General features: G+C 34.6%; 1 protein-coding gene across 1 annotated transcript; it reads left to right on the forward strand.

Annotated features, from left to right (window-relative positions):
* Window positions 1-300: 300 nt before the first annotated feature.
* On the forward strand, window positions 301-21,611 carry LOC120337546 (SCL-interrupting locus protein homolog). Its single transcript, XM_078117022.1, has 29 exons — window positions 301-620; window positions 1,067-1,251; window positions 2,050-2,237; window positions 2,601-2,685; window positions 3,305-3,473; window positions 3,977-4,147; window positions 5,046-5,160; window positions 5,492-5,731; window positions 5,904-6,194; window positions 6,734-7,724; window positions 8,561-8,680; window positions 9,478-9,667; window positions 10,233-10,480; window positions 11,041-11,156; window positions 11,630-11,742; window positions 11,968-12,114; window positions 12,242-12,324; window positions 13,247-13,386; window positions 13,834-13,958; window positions 14,838-14,901; window positions 14,995-15,034; window positions 15,386-15,443; window positions 15,826-15,862; window positions 16,223-16,455; window positions 17,044-17,143; window positions 17,709-17,843; window positions 18,218-18,386; window positions 18,552-18,707; window positions 19,557-21,611. The coding sequence occupies exons 1-29, from the start codon at window positions 475-477 to the stop codon at window positions 19,766-19,768; spliced, it is 5,067 nt and encodes a 1,688-aa protein (XP_077973148.1). The 5' UTR covers window positions 301-474; the 3' UTR covers window positions 19,769-21,611.
* Window positions 21,612-22,439: the final 828 nt, after the last annotated feature.

Below are 22,439 nucleotides of genomic sequence, written 5' to 3' on the forward strand. Positions count from 1 at the left end.
TTTGATACGCATGAATAACGACAGAATGTGAGCGGTTTGTTCAAAATTTACTTTGTAAATAATAGTAATAATAGTGTTCACTTAAGCAATCACTGTAACTACTTAATTTTAATATTTTCATCCTTTACATATATTTTTTAAATATATATATAATTATATCTACGTCAAAACTTAATTTAAATTGTATTTTTATTTTTTACAATAATTTAAAATGAAGAAACTCAAAAGGAATCAGATTTAAATATAAAATGGGAACACCATTTCCAAAATGACGTTAGATTTGCAACCGATCTTTTCACACCATCAGATTTCACGTTGTCGCAATGAACGATATATTTAGCGTTGATGTTCGGGCTTTGTGGCCATTTATTTAGGACATGTTTATGTAATTATAATGATTTGTTTAACCAGCAAATGCGGTGTAATTTATTAGTCAATGCAGAGAAAGGAATTTAATAAAATTGAAGAGCAAGGATGAAGCAGCCTTTGCTGACAGATCGCCCAAATCCATCGTCTTATTTTTCTTCACTTCAAAATACTACAGGTTTGGGAAATAACAGAAAGATTGTTCAAGATCCTCCAGAAAAACTACGTTTTCCTAACTCGAAAACTGACCTGTGGTAAATATGCTATATTCAGATATTACTGTATTGTTTTTTATGGTTTTATCTGTTTTGTATACAGATATTCCAGTATTCTAATATATGATGCTTCCTGACTTCTGTCAATCTGTACTTGGTAATCTCATTTTTCAGTTTTTGTTGTTTTATAACAATTTAAGAAACTGTAGCACAAACAGACTACTGGACTAAGTTTTATGTAGAAATTGCTTTAGGATATCCTGATATCTGAATACTGAAATATGCAGATATTTGTTTTTACCTCTTCAATGTTCAGATATTACTGTATTATGGAATTGGTGAATGAACTTTTTCCCCTCGTTTTTAAGTAGGCTTTTCCCATTTAATCGATTTTATTCTTAAATTTATTGTAGTGAAATCCTGCTCAGCAATGAACTTAAATTGTTCACATGACATTTTTTCTGAAGTTTGTTATTATCAACCAGGGACATGATGCCATGTGGAGAATCGATATTATTTGGAACGCAGCATTTTCATTCAATCTCATTGCTTTGTCTGGAAAGATGTTTGAGGCTCGCACATCGACATGCTACTCAATCTGCAGTTGAGGACGATGATAATATGAATCAATTCACCGGATTTCTAATGGGAACAACTGCATATACGGATGGTACGTTATGGTTATTTATAATTTTTTTATGAGGTGTATCCAAATATTCACTCAGAACAAGGTAATGGGTAAGCAGACATTTATTGGATTTATCAATTTCTTTGTTTGACATTCAGACATTGCCTGCCCAATTTATTACATCATCGTTAAGGATATGATCAAGGTTGAAAACATCAGTCTTTGATGCAAACGTTGTTACGACCTAAATTCTAACCACTAGGACTGGGCAATAATTTTATGTAATTCTATGGACACCTACTTTTCATTATGACGGTTATCAGTGGACAATATAATGCATAACAGTTTATAGTTTAAATTTAGCGCCAACACAGGTGATTTTGACCTGTTAGTACATTTTAAAAATAGTAGTAAGGAAAATGAGAAAGTAGTAGTTTTTATATTTATAACTAGTATAAGAAAGGCAAAATTTAATCTCTTCTCTATACTATACTGTATTTTTTATATTAAAAAGAATTCGTTGAAAATGGTCATTACAGAGTAAAAAATGGGTTTATTAGTGGGATGAGTAAACATGTCGGTTGTACAGCAAAAGAAAATTTCCTGGTAAAGATGCACACATTTTATGACATACTGTATATTTTATACTTAAAGAAGGAAATTCATTGAAAATAGTAGATGTTAGAAATACAGAGTAAAAAATGGATTTAATAATGGGATTCAATAATGGATAAACATGTCCTGTTGTACAACAAAGGAAATTTTTTTGTTAAAGATCCACACATTTCATGACACACTTTATTTGGCACACAGCATTCATGATTATTTTTATTTCTTCAGATGAGAGGGGAATTGTGATAAACCTTGATCGATTTGATCCTGGGACAATTCGTAGTGATGGAAATAAGGCTCCTTCCACCCCCTTACCCGGAGATGTTGTTATTCCAATGATTTTCACTCAACAATTCCCTCAATCTCTCGATTCAACGAGTGTTTTTTCTGTGAATGACTATCGGAATACGTTCAAGGTAATGGCATGAAGTGGGTTTCGAAATATGAAGTAGCCTACCTTAAAAATAGGCACAGTATAACATCGAAACTATCATTGTATAATTCATTAGCCTATCCTTAATTAATGACAAAATTAACATTTCATGCATAAAATGTGAAAAATTAAATTTTCCTTTGAGAAAGTAAAATCGATTATCAAATATATAACTGTTTGCATTTGGATAGCTTGATATTGATGGGCGCTTGAAAGTCCAAACTCCAATATCAATTAAAACATACCAAACTCAGGTTCCCCAGAACTGATTTTATATCACATCTAAAACTTGTATTTATTTGACTACAATATATTGCTTCAATTAATAAAAAAACAAATGTTCCAGTTGCTTCACCACCAAGTATCAACAAGACTTTCAGTTGAAAATACTTCGCTGTTTCCAATCCGACTTCATTGTTATTATTCAAAAGGTAAGGATTTTTTTTTCGGAACCTCACTTTATCAAGTTATTCATTTAGTAATTTTTTGTTTAAAGTTTCAGATACTTACAGGAAAATAGAGTTTTAAGGTTTATGGTAATATAGTTTTTGTGTAATTCTTGGAGATGGACAGATTGTGTATTTGAGGAGTTTGAATTCAGCCAGTATCCAAATGATTTTTCATGACTCTTTGACAGCAAGTTTAATATCTAGGTATCAGAGAAACAAAAATACACCAATATTCCATTTATTTATAACTAGATATAGTTAATCATACCTAACTCTTTTGTCACTTAGAGCAGAAACCGGCAGTCTTTTCCGCCTCAAGACCGATTCGAACCTGAAAATTTTTCACAAACCGGCCTTCGAAAACACTTTTCACTTTATAACCTTTTAATCTATCTCTCTTATATATAACGTCTGACAGAAATTTCGTCTTTTTTTGGTTTGAAAAATTTACAGAAGCATTTAGTCTGGAAAGTATACTTCCTTTTATTAATGAATTCGTCACAAACAGGCTCCACCCTCAACCCTAGTGTTGCAGACTACTGACTGCGAAATGTAGTTCATATTGAATTTTAATTTTACCACAATGTTGAATTATTTTCAGATTCCCAGCCTGATGACGTAGACATGTTATTACAATGGGTAACTCCATGTATATCAAATTCTTTCCATTCTACACCGATCAAGCCTGTACCAATCATACCAACTGCTCTCGCAAAAAATTTATCAGGACCTCTGAATCTTTCTAGTATACAGCATTCATCAAAGACAGGGTAGGTTGTTTCATCTATGAGATTTCTGTATTTGTTGTGCATTGCATACTGTGTTACTGCTGTTATATAGAGATATAGACTATGAATGAAGTGTATTTAAAGAAGTGTTTGTTGATTGCTAGGTTATATTATACAACAGCTGATTTTTATTGAATTACATTATCTTAGTTTTGGGAAAATGGAGTTTACTATGACAAAGTGCAATAAGGTAATTTTTGTAAAATAAAGCATAATTACCATAGCATTTCTATTTTATTGAAGCTTGTGTCGAGAAAAAAATTAAAAAAAATCCTGTTTTACTTTTCTTGGAAATCGGGTATAAAAACTGATTTTCTTGAGGATTCTTTTTATCTTGGGTGAGAGGAAAGATGATCTTTCTATGGCATATCACAGCCTCTCGTCCAATTACTAATCCATGCCAGGTCCTCCAAAATGGTCCTTCATGTACCAAAACCCCAATCGACTTGCTAATCTTCATATAATAAGAACCTTTTTTTTTTCAGTTACCTGAGTATGAATCAGTCTCGCAAACTTCTTCTACTTCTCGATTCTGATCCAAAATCTCGTTCTATCCCTACAGTAGGAATATGGATTAGTGGAGTCGTATCAGTTCATAATTCTAATGTATGGCTTGCTTGTATGAGATATTTACACTGTGCTGACATTTATGAAAGGTAAGCATAATTTAGTTGACAATAAATTTGATTTGAACATTTTATTCTATGGTTCAACTGCACATGGCAAATATATATTTGGTCAGATTTTGCCAGACAATTTTATTTCAAACTATGAACTTTAGACTTAACCCTTTTTGGCTCTCAATTTTCTGGACCAGGAACAATTTTATTGGACTTAGGGCCCCTTTATTATGTTATTATAGAGGCTGGTATGGACTTAGCGCTTTGTATTATATTTTTTGAGAGGAGCTATGTCCATCCAAACAACGGACTTAGCCCCAACTTACAATGCAGTTATCCAGAGCTAAGTCCACTATAGTAGACACAGCTCTGTTTAGTTCTCAAATGCCCTAAAAAAAGCAGGGTTATGTCCATTACTGTCTTGAGATCTAGAGCACCTAGAGATAAGGCAAAATGTAGAGCTAAGTCCAGGAAAATCAGCAATTGAAAAATGTCATTTTTTGGAAAAGTGGACTTAGCACTGTTTGGTTTTGAGGTGTCGATATATATATATATATATACATTAGTCAGGCTTCTGAATTGATAATTCCAGACACTCCTTTTCAATTAAATATTGGCTAACTCACTGTAGGTGTGACAAATTGATCGCCTACATTGGAAAAATAGTTGTACATTTCTTCATTGAGTGTTCCACATCTCTGCTATGAACAGGGCTCTGGAAAGCAGCCATGCATATGTATGGAACTATTACTTTGAAAATCCCGAACCTTTCGAGCTGAGCATAGAGCCTGAATCCATGCTTTAAGCTCTCTTCTAGACCATTCATATATTCTTTTCAGCCCTCTTTTGAAAGTACCGGTATGTATCATTTCGATTGCTCACACTTTTCAGCAAATCCTTGCCTTATTGAAAATATCTTTCTTTTTTTGTTCAGAATCATGCCTGGAGGTCAATTTTTACTCGTTCTCTACTCAGTTACAAGTTCATCTCCTTTGTTTTTCCAAGTTAAATATGATGACAAATTGAACTTTGATCTTCTGCATGCTCAGGTAATATAGAAAGTGCAGAAAAACTAGTAATTTAGCTTGGACACATTCACCAGGACAACTATTTCAATGCCTTTATTAAATACTTTGATACAATCAAAGATATTGCTCCATGTTTATTTCATTGTTAAAACGGTCTCTATATTGAATATATAGGATATTATATCCATTTTTTACATTTATGGGTGAACAAACACATGCCCTCCTGTTTTATAATAATTCACAGAACTTGTTTAATTTGAACGTAAATATAGATATATAGAACTGATAATGGAGTTGAAGGAAACTAACTGGCTTAAATATAATATTTTGTATTTTTCTCCTTTATATTCAGCAATGTATCCAAGTTTCCAAGCAATCTGGAAATTCTGAAAAAGTTCTTGAATTTCGTCTTCAATCTACATCAGGTGATTTACCTGAAGGTGTTTTTAAAGAAAGAGAATTGTTTCAAGAAGCTGTAGGAAGCATTGAATCATTTGTTGTGCCAAAAAAGAAAGCATTGCTTGTCAATGATGAAGTTGACAGCGATAGGAAAGAGAGAGAGGAACGTCTTAGAGGACGACAACCAAAGAAGGTATTAATGTTTCCCTTGGCATCAACTTCTTTGTTTTCACTATAATAATCAGTATAAATCAGTTGTAAGTTGTAACACAACAATCGAAATTTCAACATCTACTCCCTTTTTTTACTCTGACAACTCTTCAAGCATTGCCTCTTAACAATTTTCTGCGAATTTTTGTTCAAAGGGTTCATCCATTCCTCAATCCATCCTACGGAACAACTCCGAGAGCAGAAGGCGTTCCAGTGGTAGCCGGAACCGAAATCTTACAAATGGTGTCAGTTTTTCACTCGCAGTCGACGATTCAGAAGTCTTTCAAGATTCTATGCCCATGCCGTTGCCCTCACCACACCCCTCAACTATCCACCAATCACCAAGCTTGATAAAACCATCTGTTCCAGAGCTGTCAATTATATTCGATGAAAATTATCAAGTTCCATCACAAAGTTCCCGCCAATCATCTAAAAGTCCAACCAAAGTGAGATTTTTGTTTTTATTTTACTCTCCTTTAATGACATTCAGCCTTCATATCACCTCATTAAGGTGTTTTTCTAAATGTATAATTTTCATAAATCAAAATTGCAATTGTTTTACCTAAATTTTGCCAAACGAAGCAGCGTCAGATATCACATTTAGATAAGTTGTGGTTAACAACGTAATTTTGCAGTTTTGTGGAATAATTTTAAGAATACTTGGTGCAGTAATGAGTATTTGTATTTGTCTATGAAATTATCAATCTGTAATGCAGAGATATGCATGATATTTAGTCGAAACAAAATTCCAGTTTTGTCAAAATAGTCCTATTTTAGGAAATTATAGAATTGAAATTAAGGTTCTTTATTCAAAATTGCAACGGGGAAATAGATTAATATTTTATTCTAAATCCACAAAATGAGTTAACCAAATGATTATGCACAAATTTATATAGATATTTTCCATTTCCATCATTTCCATTTTCTAGATAAATTTCCTCATTTGAGCAAATGACTTACAACTCATCATTTATTTCTATTACAGAGAAGGGTAACTTCAGAAAAGATTCACAATCACAATTCTCCAGGAATTCGTTCACCTCTCAAAAACATCAACAACTTAAATGCAAACAATCGCGGAATATCACCTCAAGATAGACGCCCCTCAGGGCCACTAAAACCCCCGGGCAATCACTACCGCCACCCAATGCCAGGAACAAGAATGAATACTGGTGTTAACTCTGATGGACAGACACATTCATATCCTAATCATGAACCAATGCAGCGTCGTAGCCGTAGTGCATCTGACTGTATACGGGGTTCTCATAAGAATATGCCTCAACCACATGTATACCATGGAGCTTCACGTCCTATTCTGTCTTATCAAGCGTTGCATAGCTCAACACCAATGCAAACACAGGGACAAAGATTGCCCTTGAATGTTGCACCAATGGGTCAATATACTCCTCACCCATACCCCCAAAACCCTGCATTTCAATATCAAATCTCAGGGTCTATCCGTAATACAGTACCTCAACCTTACCCACAAATACACCCAGATATGCAATACATCCCACGTACATCTTTACCGCCTACATATACAACTAACCCTACCCAACAGAATTTACCCAAAACGTCATATGACTTTTCACATGCACCCATGCCCCAATACACAAACTCTGTAAACCTTCTCTCAACCCCAAGTATGACGACAAACCCCCAAATTTCACCCCATTTACCCACACCTTACTCTGCATCTGGCAAACCCCAATCTTTACCCGTTTCACACCCACAAGCTATGGTACAAAAGCAACAAGAAGAGTGCCAGCATCCCTCCCAAGTTGCAGGTTTACAGGCAGATTCTCCACTTTGGATGAAACAGCTTCCTCCTGAAGCGTATCAACTTTTAATGCACCAGGATGCACAATTAAAACAACTACAAGCTCAAATTCAAAAACTTCTATCCATGCAAGAGACTGGCGATGGTAAGAAGGAAAAACTTGTAACGACTACGACAGAAACGAGCACAGGCACAGGTGAATTATCAAATTGTAAACCCCAAATGCTCCTGAATCCTGTGACCTATAAACACGAATAAGAAATTTTTACTTATCTAAAAACTTCTATGACTTCTAAACACTTTTCTATGAAATATTTCTCTTTTCGTCATCAACTGCGCTTCTCTATGAAGGGCATTGTATAAGCAGCAGATGATATCGTACAAGCTATTATATATTAGGAAGACTGGGATCTTTCCGATTCAGTATTTCTTACCTATTTTATTACACCCTGAGTGGGGTGGTATGCGTGGGATTTGAACTTGTGATTTTTAACCTGCAATGTCAACATAATTAATAAGTTAGACACTTTGACCTATAGGGCAGGGGTGTGAAACCTGCGGCCCTCAGGCTAGGTGTGGCCCACAAAGAAAAATTGTATGACCCGCTGAGAGTGCCAATTTTAATTAGTGTGCCGTCTGCGAAACTAGTTTTTAGTTTGGTTTAATCAGGTATATGCGTCGGATGAGAGTAATCCCTTTGCATTGCAAAGCCTATACCTGAGTCCAATTTATTATCTATGACATTATAATGCTCAACAGCTAGCTTGTATGAAGCGTACAACACATGTCATAAGATTAAAAACCTAAATTTTTGTGCCTACAACTCTAGACAACCTATGTTGAATAAAGGTGCGAGCGGTTTCGCCCAGTTATTCCTGTCTGGCTCGCTTGTAATAAAGGTTGCACACTCTACTCTACTCTGGGCCATTGCACCCACAGCTGTTATCTGTGCATTACAATCGATCTAATATAATCCACATATAAAATTCTCATATTATGTGGCTTTTGCAAAGACTAATTTCGACTTTATAGAGCCAGAAGCTCCAACAAATGTGAGTGAAAAAATCAGCATGGGTGTCAATACTGGCCAAAGCTTGTATGTACCATCAGATGACAATGAAACAAACATGGAAAAAGAAAGTCAGACAAAAGGTACCTTTTTTGCTTTTTTATATACGGTAATTTACGGACCATAAGGCAAATTAAATAGTTTATTTTTCTCAAAAATTGATTGTTCTCCTTATAATGTATGGATCAGGTAGTGCTTTAATGCCTATACTCAATACCAGTACAGGTTGCGCCTTATAGTCCGGTGCGCCGTATGTGTGGATAAAAAGGTGACCGTACATTTGAACCCACGTACATTTGAACCCATGCGTATATCCAGGGGTTCAATCTATATGCGGGTGCTAAAACCCATGGGTTAGAGTTAGTATGGGTTTAACTATCCGTGAAACAAAAAAAATTCCATAGGTGCAATAGCATACAGGTGCAATTGTCATGGGTTCAAATGTACGTGGGTTCAAATGTAATGGAACCGGATAAAAACCCAACTTAAGCAATTTATTGACAGTGCATTTTATAACCCTATGCACTTTATGGTCCGTAAAATATGGTAAGTATAATATAAAGCTTAGGGTTGGAATGCATGTTACTGAGATGTATCAAGCTGATGTTAATTATTTGAAAGCCGAATGAAAAAGTTTTGTAAATAGGATGAGAATTGGTTTTATTGATTGCCAAACGAATGTGACATACTTGATTTGTGCTTTGTGAAAAATTAGCTTGTGGAACTCTTGATACAGCTGACATAAACTTGAGTAAAATCGTCTCATATTTATATACATATTTTTCTAATTGTATCACAGCTTTTATGTTGGTTTGAAAATGGCTCACAACCAAAGAGATAGAGTTTCTTGTTTATACTGATTTGTAATATTTCATTATAGTTTCATCATCATTATCAAATCACACGACACCTTTCTCAAGTATGTCATCAACTAGTAATAATCAATCAATCCAACAAAATATAGAAGAGAATAATGTTGATCAGACAGAAGAGAGCATGAGTCAAAAACAACAAGAATTAGAAAATAAAGATGATCATGTTCCTACTATCAACAGGATCAATGCTTTGAGGTATCATGCTGATAAAATTAGGATACACACAGAATTAATTGCTCAAATCTGATCTGAATTTTCTTATCCTGATGAGCTGGTGTCATAATAGAATATTTATGAACAAAAAGTCATCATCATCATTTTTTTTCACCTAGAGATTGATGTCCCTGATTGTTTTGGTGTTCTTCATACATTTCTCAGCCTGACCCGCACTTTGCACGGCCAAATTTTTTCGCGACCCTCCAGGAACTAAAATGAAATAAAGTAAAATTTAATAATAATAAAGTAGTAAATAATAAAATTGACACTACCTTTAATATCAATTCAATATCATGTGCTTGCATATTCTCGCACATAAGATCGAATCTTTGCTCTATTTCGGTGATGGCGTGTCTCAGCATTGGTTCTAAATCTTTCAAATTTGAGTGATATTTTGTTTTAACATACCGGTAAGTGTCGAAAAAAAATTTACTGCAACCCCCATTAAGCCCTTTCGCGACCCATCGGGTGGTTGGGACCCCCAGTTTCAAGAGCCCTCTTAAATTGTCAATCTATCATCCAATTTCCTTCACCCTTTTTCTAGATGTGAAAGCCAATGCACTGAAAAATATCCTGCATCAGAGTTTGCCAGTATCCATCTCGATGAAACAAACTTGAGAGAAATTGCTTCAGCAAATATAGAAGATGATTGTGACACAAGAAGTCTAGCTTCAAGCTTACGAGCTGTTGATCTACCGTTACTAGAAACAAGTACTGAGCAATCGTCATTTAATACTCCGACGAGTAAAGTTGCTGGTGGAATATGGAGTGCCCAAGATAGTCCTGTTCTTGGTGAGTTACTCATTAATGAGTGAGTGGATAGTCCTGTTCTTGGTGCGTTACTCATTAATGAGTGAGTGAGTGAATCATCTTTCTGTGATCTTTGATACTTCTGTTATCTTCATTTTTAGTTAGGATAGGATTTTCTCATGTCCAGTTCATATTGGGTGTGGGATTAGTTAGCAAGTTATTTGTTTCAGATATATGGAATCAAAGGTGGAGAAACCGTAACCGATTAACACCCACATAAATCACCTACGACTGTTGGGGAGTGTAGCAATTCTCTCACACATAGTTATCTCCTACAAGATTCGAACCTGGTAACCCACGCAAGGTAATTAGTGGTGTGATGGGAAGCGTGTTCTTAACGCTTAGCATGATGCGTTAATCTGGTCCCAATCTATTTCAAGAAAAGGCACCAGCTGAAATTGGTCATTTTGTTGAAAAATAATATTAAAAGACTTGAAAACAGGACCGCGATTTGGGCATCAGAAGACAAAAAAAAATGGACATTGAACTCCTATAAGATGCCATAGATAAGTTGGAAAATACCAATTTTTTTCCATTTAAAGGCGAGAGTGCAAGTATGTGTATCGTTCCTCCCATCAATTTGAATCAATCGTTGGAAGAAGCAGAAGAAGAAACTGAACCTAAAGATGAACATTTTATGAAAAATCTCCTCAGCCAAGTATGGAAGAATATTTTTCTATATTTTGTTTATCATAAACCAACCATGCCAAGCTTTTAACTAACATTTTTAAATTTATTTTACCTCACAATATTCTTTGCAACAGCTGCTCGGGCGCTTATTTACTACGACAAATTTTTGAGCATTGTAATACATCAAACGCTAACTTGTTTTTGTGGTTTACTACCTTTTGTTACTTTTTCATTTGTGTTTCCATAATTTAAGTATAGATACAGTAATTTTATAGTCATTTTGTTCCTCTAGGAGTCTTAGTTCCATTGCAGTACTTCAAAAGTTGTCTCGTAAAACTTGAGCTTACCTTTGCCAAATTTGCTACTAATACTTTTAACGAACAGGAGAGTAAATAGTTACAATTGAAATGATAGTTATGAACATGTAAACTAGTTTGTAAGCACCAATTTGTGGAAACATCCTTGAAACAGGCAAAAAAAATTTCCACTTTATATTGCTAGGTTCGTGATATGTTGAAGAAAGCAGATATTGATGGAAAAAGTGAAATCAGTTCAGAGAATTCAGCTGCATCAACACCACAGAGAAGTGTAAAGAAAAAGTCCAAAAAGATACAGTAAGTTTCAGTGGCATTTTATCACCACTTAATCTGTTAATTTACTGAACTTACTGTTATGTATAATTCATCTGTAAACATTCTTCATTGATTTGCGCTCGCATGAAAAAACCATTTCTGTACTTTTCTTGCCCAAAATTGTATTGTTATATAGTATTTTCCTAATTCCCGCCCTTTGGGCGTATGAAAACAATTTTACCCAAAATTTGATTTTTCATTTTATAGACAATCTAGAGAAGACAGAGTTGCCAAAGCAACAAGAAAACAGCTTCGTAAAATGGGAGTAAAATTTGATGACGAAACCGTAAATGCATTGAGTTTTGCTGTTGCTTCTAACGACAGGAAGAAATCTTCAAAAGATGAATATTCATAGTAAGTTGTATGTCATACCTACATTCAGGTTACTGCCTACAGTTTTCAATTGTCACCTAATTTTGTAATTTTTTATGATATTTCTTGGTTGTTTTGTCTTGCTTATCTATGTTTTAATTATTTTCAGCACTTTACCTGAACCACTGATACCTCGATTGAATTATCTTTCCATTATGGCTGGAGGTTCAACATCGAATACATTGTTTCCAGGTAATATTTCTAGATTATTATTAGTTTGATTTCTGTATCTAATCGAGATGTCTGATCGAACTCGAAGTTACAAACCCAGACCATGCCTATCATTTATTTTAATCTTTTCATCACTGTTGGGTATGCTCGAGTCACTCACTATTTATCAAAGATTCGAATTGGCTAGAATCATCTAAATTACGGGTGTGCAACAAGCGGCCATAAGCGATGGGCCACAACCCGGCCCGCCAAGCCATTTAGTGTGGCCCTTGTCAACACTCAAATTCTCCCCACCAAGCATAAAATCCTCATTCGACAGTTTGTGTTTGAAAAGGTGCTCACATAGGTTAAAATACTTCGTCTTTTGCTCTTGTCGCTGCGTTGACTTTCGTTGTTTTGCCTGTAGCCTCTATTACTGTAAGGCTAAGCAATAGCCACATCTTTTTCTCTTGTTAGCAACTGTTGTTCGAACTCAAAATTTTAAGTGTTCCACTGATATGTTAAAAAAATAATATTTTGCAATTTGAAATTTTTATAATTTGTTGTATAGCCTACATGAAAAAATTTATTTATTGTGTGGCTTAGCTAGATGTCTGAAGTTGGTTATATGGCCCGCCGACAAAAAATCTTGCACTCAAATGAGCTAAGTGGATCATCACTAATAGTTAAATTGCAATTTTTATAGGCGCGATGTAATAATACTCGAAGAATTGGGATCAACTATGTTTGGTGGCATTGTAGATGAAAAATCTTATATTCTAATCCCATTATTGCCAATTCACCCAGGTTGCAATGAATTAGCTAATGTTGAACTGGAACGATTCCAGTTTTAACAAAATTCTAGTTCTTTTCATATTTGTCGTTATTCAAACGGAGCATTTTCTGCAGTGAAAACATAAAAAAACGTTGTTAATTGAGAATCAATCACTTTCTTTTTCGCAAGGCCCATCTTCAACAGATCTAAGTATGCATGCAAATGCAATTGCACTCAAATATTTATCAGATGATCAACTTGAAGAAATTGCTGCTTTATCAAAACTTGGCAAGAATACTTCATCTATATTTTCTCCTCTCAAATCGAAGGTATTGAGTCTATTGACTGATTTTTTTTATTAGTAATTCTGTGTATTTCCAGTAGTTCTTGACGTAGTGATCGCTCATAACTTTACTCTGAAATCAGTCTCAATTAATTCTGAGTGAGTGCACATTTCCTTGCCTTGAGCAAATTTTTCTAAAAAAGACTCTGTGAAGCTATATTTTTGCAAACATTGCTTCGAAGATTTGATAATAGCTGTCATTTTTTGGAGGATTCTAATATTCCTTACGTTACAATTTATTAATCTTGAGGTGGTGGGCAAGCTTAAAATCTTTTTTCCTATATAGTACATAACTTATATGGTTTTATCAAAATGAATCCATTATGGGAATCATGCTTATGAGTTACAGTGTTGATTTATATTTTACAAGTTTTACTTTTTTGTTGAAGTCACCGTTTTTAATGTGAAGAATTTCCTTTTCATAATATTTCAGAGTTCGAGTTCTGGAGAAAAGTTAGCAATCCATGACATATTTGGTGCAAATGTTCGTAAACTCGGTGAGAAGAATTTGCCAGGAATGAGTTTGGTGTCGCCATGTAATATGTCTCTAGCAACAAGGTATGTTTTGAATAAATGGTTTGTTTTATAAACACACTTAGTGATTTGTATTTTCATTTTGGTCAAATCTTCTTTCGAATATAATCTAGTCGTTGAGATTCAACTCTTTGTAACTTCAACCATTGCTTATCATAATCCATATCTTGAACCAGTGATGGGGGATAAGGAAAAGTTTATATTTGGCTTGCAATTCCTGACTGAAACAAATTAATCTGGGTGAGAAAAATGTTGACTACACTCCAGCTTCGAAATCAAATTTTTTAAAAAAATAAACTTTGGCATATGCAAGCCTCCTTGAAAATATTGTTAAAAACACCTAATAGATCATTTTGACTCTATTTATCGTAATTGAAAGTCTGAAATTTCGAGACAGCCTACCCTGGATACTTGGATAGTGATATTTCTTCACCAAATACTGCCAGACAATAAGGTGTTTGTTGCTATTGTAATCAACAACGTTTTTCGCTATTCAAAACAGTAAACTTATTTACTGTCCTAATCAAATTGAAAATTTCCGCTTACGTTCCTCTTGGATAAGACTGTTACTAGTATGTAGGATTTACTTAATTATCTTGGGGGAGATAAATGTCGATAAGTCGGCTTAATCATATGGTGAACCATGGCCTCTAATCCGGAAACCAGTCCATGTCGAGTACGGGATTGGTTAGCTAGTTTTTTTTATACCAGATGCATGGACTTATGGTAGAGGAAGCTGTAACTGACCAGTGGTTAGGTGAACCACTCTATGGCAGTGAGGATTCCAGCAATCTTCTCGCACATATTTACCGGTATCCCACGCGGGATTCAAGGATTTTCTGCTATCCATACCTTCATATTACTCGATATCAATGGAATAATATTTGATAAATTTTATTCCAGAAAATACATGGAAAAGTATGGACTAATAGAAGGAGAAGAAGATGATGAAGAGAGTGAGGATGAGGTGAGTGTGAGAAGATATAATTTTTATACCATCCAATTTTATAGAGAATTTATACACTGCCTTTAAAAATAAACCAATATATTTTCTTTTCAGGAAAACAATGCTTCTCGTGGTCATCGACCAACTACACCAGGTATTTTAAACTTTGTATCGCCTATTGAAAGTCCACCAAAGTCTTTCATCTGGTCTACTTGTTTTTATTAAGATTATGACTATAGTTTTCATGGATATAAATTTCACCTTCAACAAAAATATCTATTGCATTACATCAGTGAAACTAGCAGGCAGGCGATTGCTATTTCGCTAGTTATTTGTAAATACTGTTTTTCATTCATAATTTCATATTGAGTTTTAAACGTTTGGCCCAGTAACCTAGTCTATGATCTGTAAGTGGCCTATGTAGGAAAGTAATTGCCCATCACTGCTCTATATTTATTACTAACGAAGTGACACAAAATATAACATTTCTCATTGTTTACAACAGTGAATAACAGGAATAATCAACCAAGCTCAAGTGAAAGTCCTGTGTTAAAAGGATACAGGTAATAGTTTAACTTGAATCTGATTACAATTTTCTCATCTATATTATTCAAAGGTTTTTCCAGACTAAGAATTTTCATATGTATTATATAGCTAGTACACCGTGGGATGCTATATAACCACTTAGGGAATGCCAACTACAAAAATAGGAGAGCATATTTTTTATCCTTTATTATTGCTTATGATTTTCATACTTCTCATTGGGTACTGTGGATCAGATTATTTTATTTGTTTCATCTTTATCATGCTGGGTCACATGAAGTAGCAAGACATTTTAAATTCTTTGTTGGTGATATCCTTCCAGGCCTGCCCAATCCATAGGCACTTCGAATTTTTTGTTCCGGCTTATTCTTCTTATAATGTAAGTTTTAATTCTTATTTCAGACCCAACTTATATTCGGAAGAGAATAAACCTCAACAAGTAAGTAATTACATTTTTTTGTTTCAAGAATACTCTTTTTAAACATGAGACTAGATACTTGTTGAGAATACAAGTGTGTATTGCTATCTAATAAATTTGAAATCAATAAATCAACAATTATCGAGTGAATCATCTCTTAAGCTGCTTCAGGCTAGACCGGCAGTCTTTTTATTATTTCAAATTAAATATAAATAAGCTGTGAATCCCTCATAACATGACCTCTAACACACATCTGTATCATCCAAGATGCAATAAATTGTGTGATGATCAACAATTATGTGCAATATTTTGCACTTATGTGAGCCTTCAGTAGTTTTTTTTATTTGTAAATTTCATCCAACTTCATTTTGTTCCTTTTAGGAAAAATCTCAGAAGCAAAATGAAACATATCCCGAGTTCCCTCAACCAGAACCAGGGTTTTCAGAGCTCAAAATGAATCTTGGAGACACTTTAGACATGATTTTACCATTCCTGGATGATCTTGGTCGCCATAGGCAACAAACTCCATCGTCTGGAACAAGAGACTCCAGGAGTGGAACAAGAAGTACAAACACTGGGAGCAGTAGAGATAGACTAACATCTATATCAGAAAGGTGAGCTTACTAGCTGACAACTTATATATTTTTTGAAAAAAGGGTTGGCGCATCGTGCTAAGAATTAGATCACGCTTTATGTCGCACCTCTTACTGTCCTGCTGGAGATGAGGGCCTCCTCACCATAGTATGCTAGTTAGTTGAACGTATGCTTGTCGGTTGCGAATACCTGGTTTGCTAATTCCATACCTAACATGGGTTAGGAGCTGAACAAGAATCTGTGGTACATCATATATGATCAAGTCGTCTTGTCAATTTTTCTCATCTATGGAATAAATATGAAGTCATTAAAAAAAATTGCGAAGAAAAGCTGCAGCCTTCACTAGTATATTATACTTTATTTTTTGTAGCCTAGCATTGTTTTTTTCACTCCTGTAATTATTGAATGTTTCCAACCAAATGGCTGCACACGATTATCATTTCACACATATACATCTTAATCTATGTCTTATTTCATAAATATGACAGGTTGTGAGACCTAATTCACTCTATAATGTTTTGATTTTGCTTTTCATAATAAAATCAGCTTCAATTAGCTGGTAAAAATACATGATTTAGTGTAGTTTATTTGTCCTTATTTCAATCCAGGCAACATCACTCACATTCCAACTCACCGACTGATGATCGTGATTCTACTGAAATACTGTGTTTAAGTAGGAAGACTGAAGATCCTGCATGTGTATTACCGGTACTCAATGCACTATTTTTCGAATTTACAAACCAATCTAATACTGTTTATATTTCCGATCTACATTACTCTCTTCTTGACCATTTTCATATATTTTTTCACACTTAAAATTGGGTACCCTCGCAGTATGTGAACCAAGATGGCGGACACCGGAACATAGTATGTGTACCAAGTTAGGGTTAAGCCATAATTTCAGGTACAAATACTACGGGAGCCACTTGGCTAGTCCCTGAACTCGTAATAAAACTAAAATAAGGAAAATTGGAATAAAATTATGGCCCTACTCTAACCTGGTACACATACTAAGTTCCGGTGTCCGCCATCTTGTTTAACATACTTCAGGAGTACCCAAAATTGTACTCCATATATTGTATATAATTGTCATGTTCTTATAATACTGGAATATCCAAATCATGTTTTATGTTTACGGTTTCAATCTTGGGTAGCCATGCTAATGCAATGTAAATATTTGATCCAGATAGAATCACCCATGCAATTAAGGGGTTAATGACGAAGCAGCACTTACCGGTTACATTTGTTTACATCGTGTTTCATCAAATTCTAGGTGTTATCTCCCAAACTGCTTCAAGCACTCGCTGATGGTAAAAAGTTGACTCAGACACCAGGTTGTAGTAGCAATGTACAAAACCAATACCAACCTCCTCATACACACAGAGGAACACACTCAAGACAAGAGGAGGTTTGTTATGTACCGATATGCACAATTTTGGCTAAGTCGTTCGGATGAAGATTTTATTTTCTTTGAACTATGAGACCTCAGGATATTAGTAGTTTAATATGGAACTGTGGAGATAATCGAATGTCATTTTCGATATTAAAGAATTTTATGAATGCGCTGTTCTAACTTCGTTGACAAAGAAGGTAAGGTTTTAAGTTCAAAACCTGGTCAGTCTGACCATTGTTTTGGTCCCCAGTCCTACGTTACTCTGGAGAAAATTGATGATTCATACAAAACTGGGAAAATTACGAGAATTACTAATGATGTCCTTTTCTTGAATGTCCTGCGACCTACATTTAGATTTATTTCAATCGTTTACTGTGTTTTTCTCATAGCCACAAGAAGAAGAAGAAGACTTTCTAGCTGGCACCTGGCCTCGCCATCATTTCAGATCTCGTTCGGAATCTGAATTTTCTCGTAATCAGCCAGAGTTCTTACACCCTGGTGGATACGGAAATCAAAATCAAGGGAAGCGTAGACTGTCTTCATCGCCAAGAGTATCAAGTAATTGTTAACATCAAGTATATATTTCTCAGCAATACAGAACAAAATATAGTGTAGGGCAATAGGGGCTCATCCAGGGCAGTGGTTTTGTCCTGTGTTTAAGTAAGAATTTCCAGTCCAAACTATTTCATCATTGTTGTAAACTAATTTCTCAACCTGACTTAGGTCAGCCAACATCAAGAAACTCAGTGACTACGGAATATAGAAGACCCAGAACATCTCCACCTACTTCATATAAGTTAAAACGAATCCGTGCCATACATGATCAAGAATTAGAAGATGTTCAAGAAATTGACTTCTCAAAAAACAGTCAGGAATTGGGTAAATTTACTGATTGTTTTATAGTTTTTAAATGGTGTATTGTCATTGTGTAAAGCTCATAACAATTTTAAATTAAAGTAATGGGGTTGGGCTTTGAAGTTAGTGTATCGTTTTATTCTTCTATTTAAACTATTCATCCACCTTATTACTTATCGATTTTAATCGGTAAGTTTGTTGATAGGTATTTGTATGTCTGTATGTTTGTCTGTTAGATGCACGCGATATCTCACGAAAGCAAGATTGAATCTGCTCCAGATTTTGCATGTGCATTCATCTTATCTCGGACCAGAATTCTATCGATTTTGGGTGAATTATGTCGTATAATTAGCGAGTTATCAATCAATTATTGATATAGTGATCTAGATTTTTGTAAAGCGAGAGATTTTTGAGACCCGCCGAGTGTGTGTGTGCGATGCGCAGTGCGCAAGTTACAAGAGCAGATGAATCGAAACTGCAGTTTCTGTTTTGGGGGATCCCCTAACTATCGATCGATAAGTCTTCGGTTTCCAACCGATATTCTCGTTTGACTATTGGAACCTTTTCTAGACAAGGACAATAATTAAAAAAGGATCTTATCTCTGCACACGCAGTAACTTAAATATTACAAGATACTACAAGATGATAGATTACAAAGCGGGAGATTTTACTTTTAAAACTTGCCAAAATGTAAATAAGGTGGTAATGGGTGAGAATGCCAACTCTAGCCAATATGCTAATGCTTGTGATTTTGTGGTCAATATTTTCTAAAGCAAACAAAAATATTAGGAATCGAATAAATTTATGGTCAGGTTGCAAGACACTTTCCCAGTGGTCTCGTGACTGACAAATGTATCCTACTCTTTCTCACAGTTACAAGACAACAACATAGTGAAGATGAAGGTGAGGAAGAGCCTGTTCTAACTTCAAGAGTGACAGATGCTTTCAAGGAAAAAGAAGAAACAAAGAATAAAAGAAATGAAAACATTCCGCATTTTTTACAACATTTACAAGACAGAAATCAAAAAGAATCTGATAAATTTTTAGACTTCGAAAAGATCCGAAATCTTCCTAAACTAGTTTAAATAATGTTATTATTTATTGTTAGATTTACAGATTGCACACAATGCATCTGGAACAAATACCGCGCTCCAGTGGCATTTGTACCTATATGGAGGTAACTAATTTTGTTTGCCTACTTTACATCAAGTTGTGTAACAGGACTGAAATCTATGGGCAGAGGGTATATTCACTTGGCTAACACAAACAGTCCCCGAACTCGTAATAGAACCAAAATAAGAAAAATCGGAATAAAACTATGGCCTAACCCTGGTACACATACTACGGAAGTACCCAAATACCTTATTAACTATTCGCATTCCCGAATGGACTAATAGGAGCCGAGCCCATGGTTCGTCGTATAACTAATTATCAGTCTCAACCAGCTTTCCTCTCCTCCATGATGAATACAAATAAATTCTATTTTTTTTCTTTTGTGTTTAGAGTTGTATTTTTAAATATATTGTAGTAAATGTTAGCAGAGATGTTATATTGGCGATAAAGTGTAAAATGTTGTTTTTTTAATTTTTTTTCTAGCAAATTTCAGTAATTTATATTTTGTTTTCTAGACAGTCCTTCTTTCCATAAAATTGAGTGTGCTGATTTTTACTAATTTTTTTTTGCTTGGTAGTGTTTGATATTTGTTTTGTGATAGGAAACATAAATATTTTTTTGTTGTCTAGAATTTTTCATTTTACCTTAAACATTTCATGTAGTTTTGTTTTATAAAACATAATTTGAATTTCACACATCCATCTTAACGCATCTGAGCTATCACAATAGCAATGAATTGTACAATTTGATTCATATTTGAAGTAAATCAATCATTCAACAGAATATTTCTATTATGCATGTTTATTCTATGCTCATAATATTACTGAAATCATAAAGAATGTAACTTTCTGAAAACTGAAATTTGCAGTTTGTTAAAGAGCTGTTTATCCTCGATGTATGTAATATGATTCAATAGATTGAATTTGTAGAAATATTATTTGCTTATTATTCTCGTAAGTATCTCTACTGAAACTGAAATCAAATTTTGATAGCAAAAACTGTCGCGAATCATTCCTTCTTTTATAGCAGAGGTGAGCAAATTACGGCTCACTGGAGTGTTTCATCCAGCCCACTTGCGTCTGCTAAAATTAATCCTATAGTTTTTATGAATATCACTTTTCATTGAAAATATCGATGAAAATAACACCCGATTGTTGCATTGTGCTTCATATTATTATATAAACGTCAACTTAGCTTTTGGAATAGCTTTTGTAAATGGACTGTTTTTCATTTATAGTTTTTCATATTGAGTTCTAAACCTATAGCCCAGTAAAGAAGTCTCTTATCTGTAACTGGCCCACTGAGAAAATAATTGCCTACCTCTGTTTTATAGACTGTTAGAAGAACTCAGTCAACCTAATATTTTTGAGTTTCTCTAGGAAATTTTGATGTGCTCCGAATACTCACTCCATAATTAGAATTTCATGTGGAGGTTTTCATTTTCCCAGCATAATCTGCAACTTTTAAATCCAATATTATCAGTCATGACTATATATATATCAATATTGCAATGCCTTATTGGTTTGTTTTTCTTAAAACAAATTATAATGTGCCAAACAGTAGTTTTATTTATGTTTGATTGTCTCTCTGTAATATTCATCAGATGTCCGAGAATTTATAATTGGTAGATTTGAAACTTTTATGGATATTGATATGTAACGCTAAAGCCCAGCTGGTAAGGTCGTTTTGAAATCCACATTTTTTTTTTCTAATCCCCAAAATGTTCCTTTCTCGTCCGGGTTCATAAGCGATATTCTTTTGTGTTTGATTGGTGTTTTTCAATTTTGCTTGGAAATATATTACCATACTTTCTAAGTCATGTGCTCGTGTAATCGTGTTCTTATGTTGGATATGATTTATATGTTTATCCCGGTTATACGCGTATGGGATTAGTTAGCCTTGTATTTGTTTCAGAAACTTGGACACAATCAAGGGTGGAGGAGGCCATAACCAACCAGCGATCACTTGAACCACCCGATGGCGACGGGCAGTCCAGTAAACCTCTCGCACATAATTAACCCGCGGGATTCGAACCTGCGAACAGTGTTCAAACTAGAACTGACCAATTTTATTTTCTTATTGTTCGATGGAAACCACAGCAAGCCCATAATACGCTCATTCTACATAAGTATATATATTTGTTTAAATCTCATGATAGCCTATACTCACTTCACCTAGTTTAAAAATAAGCTGTCAGTGATAAATATCTATATTCTCCTTTCACTGGTTTCTCTGACTGATGAAAGCCGCAACACAAGATTGCAAATAATCTAAAAAAGGAGGTTTTGAAACACCAGGAAAAAGACCGTTATCCTTGTAGGTAAGTAATATTTGTCGACGTCTCATAGCTACATTATGCTCCAGCAACAAGTTACGTTTTCAGTATGTTATATAACTTCGTGATATTTCTTTGAAGAAACGGAGTAGGAAAATGCAACAAAATTGAGAAGTTTCTGGATTAGTTTTTCGACCTTTTATTAAAAAGCGGTCCTATCGTTTGCAGAAGGAGTCCAAATAGACGAAATTACTCTGTTCTACCGTAAGATTTGTATCACGTAATATCAGCATGATCAAAGCACATCCACCGGAATTAAAGAAGTTTATGAATGAAAGGTTAGATTGGTTAAATGGTGGACGATCTGT

This window comes from Styela clava, chromosome 10 (assembly GCF_964204865.1).
Source record: "Styela clava chromosome 10, kaStyClav1.hap1.2, whole genome shotgun sequence".
Lineage (NCBI taxonomy): Eukaryota > Metazoa > Chordata > Ascidiacea > Stolidobranchia > Styelidae > Styela > Styela clava.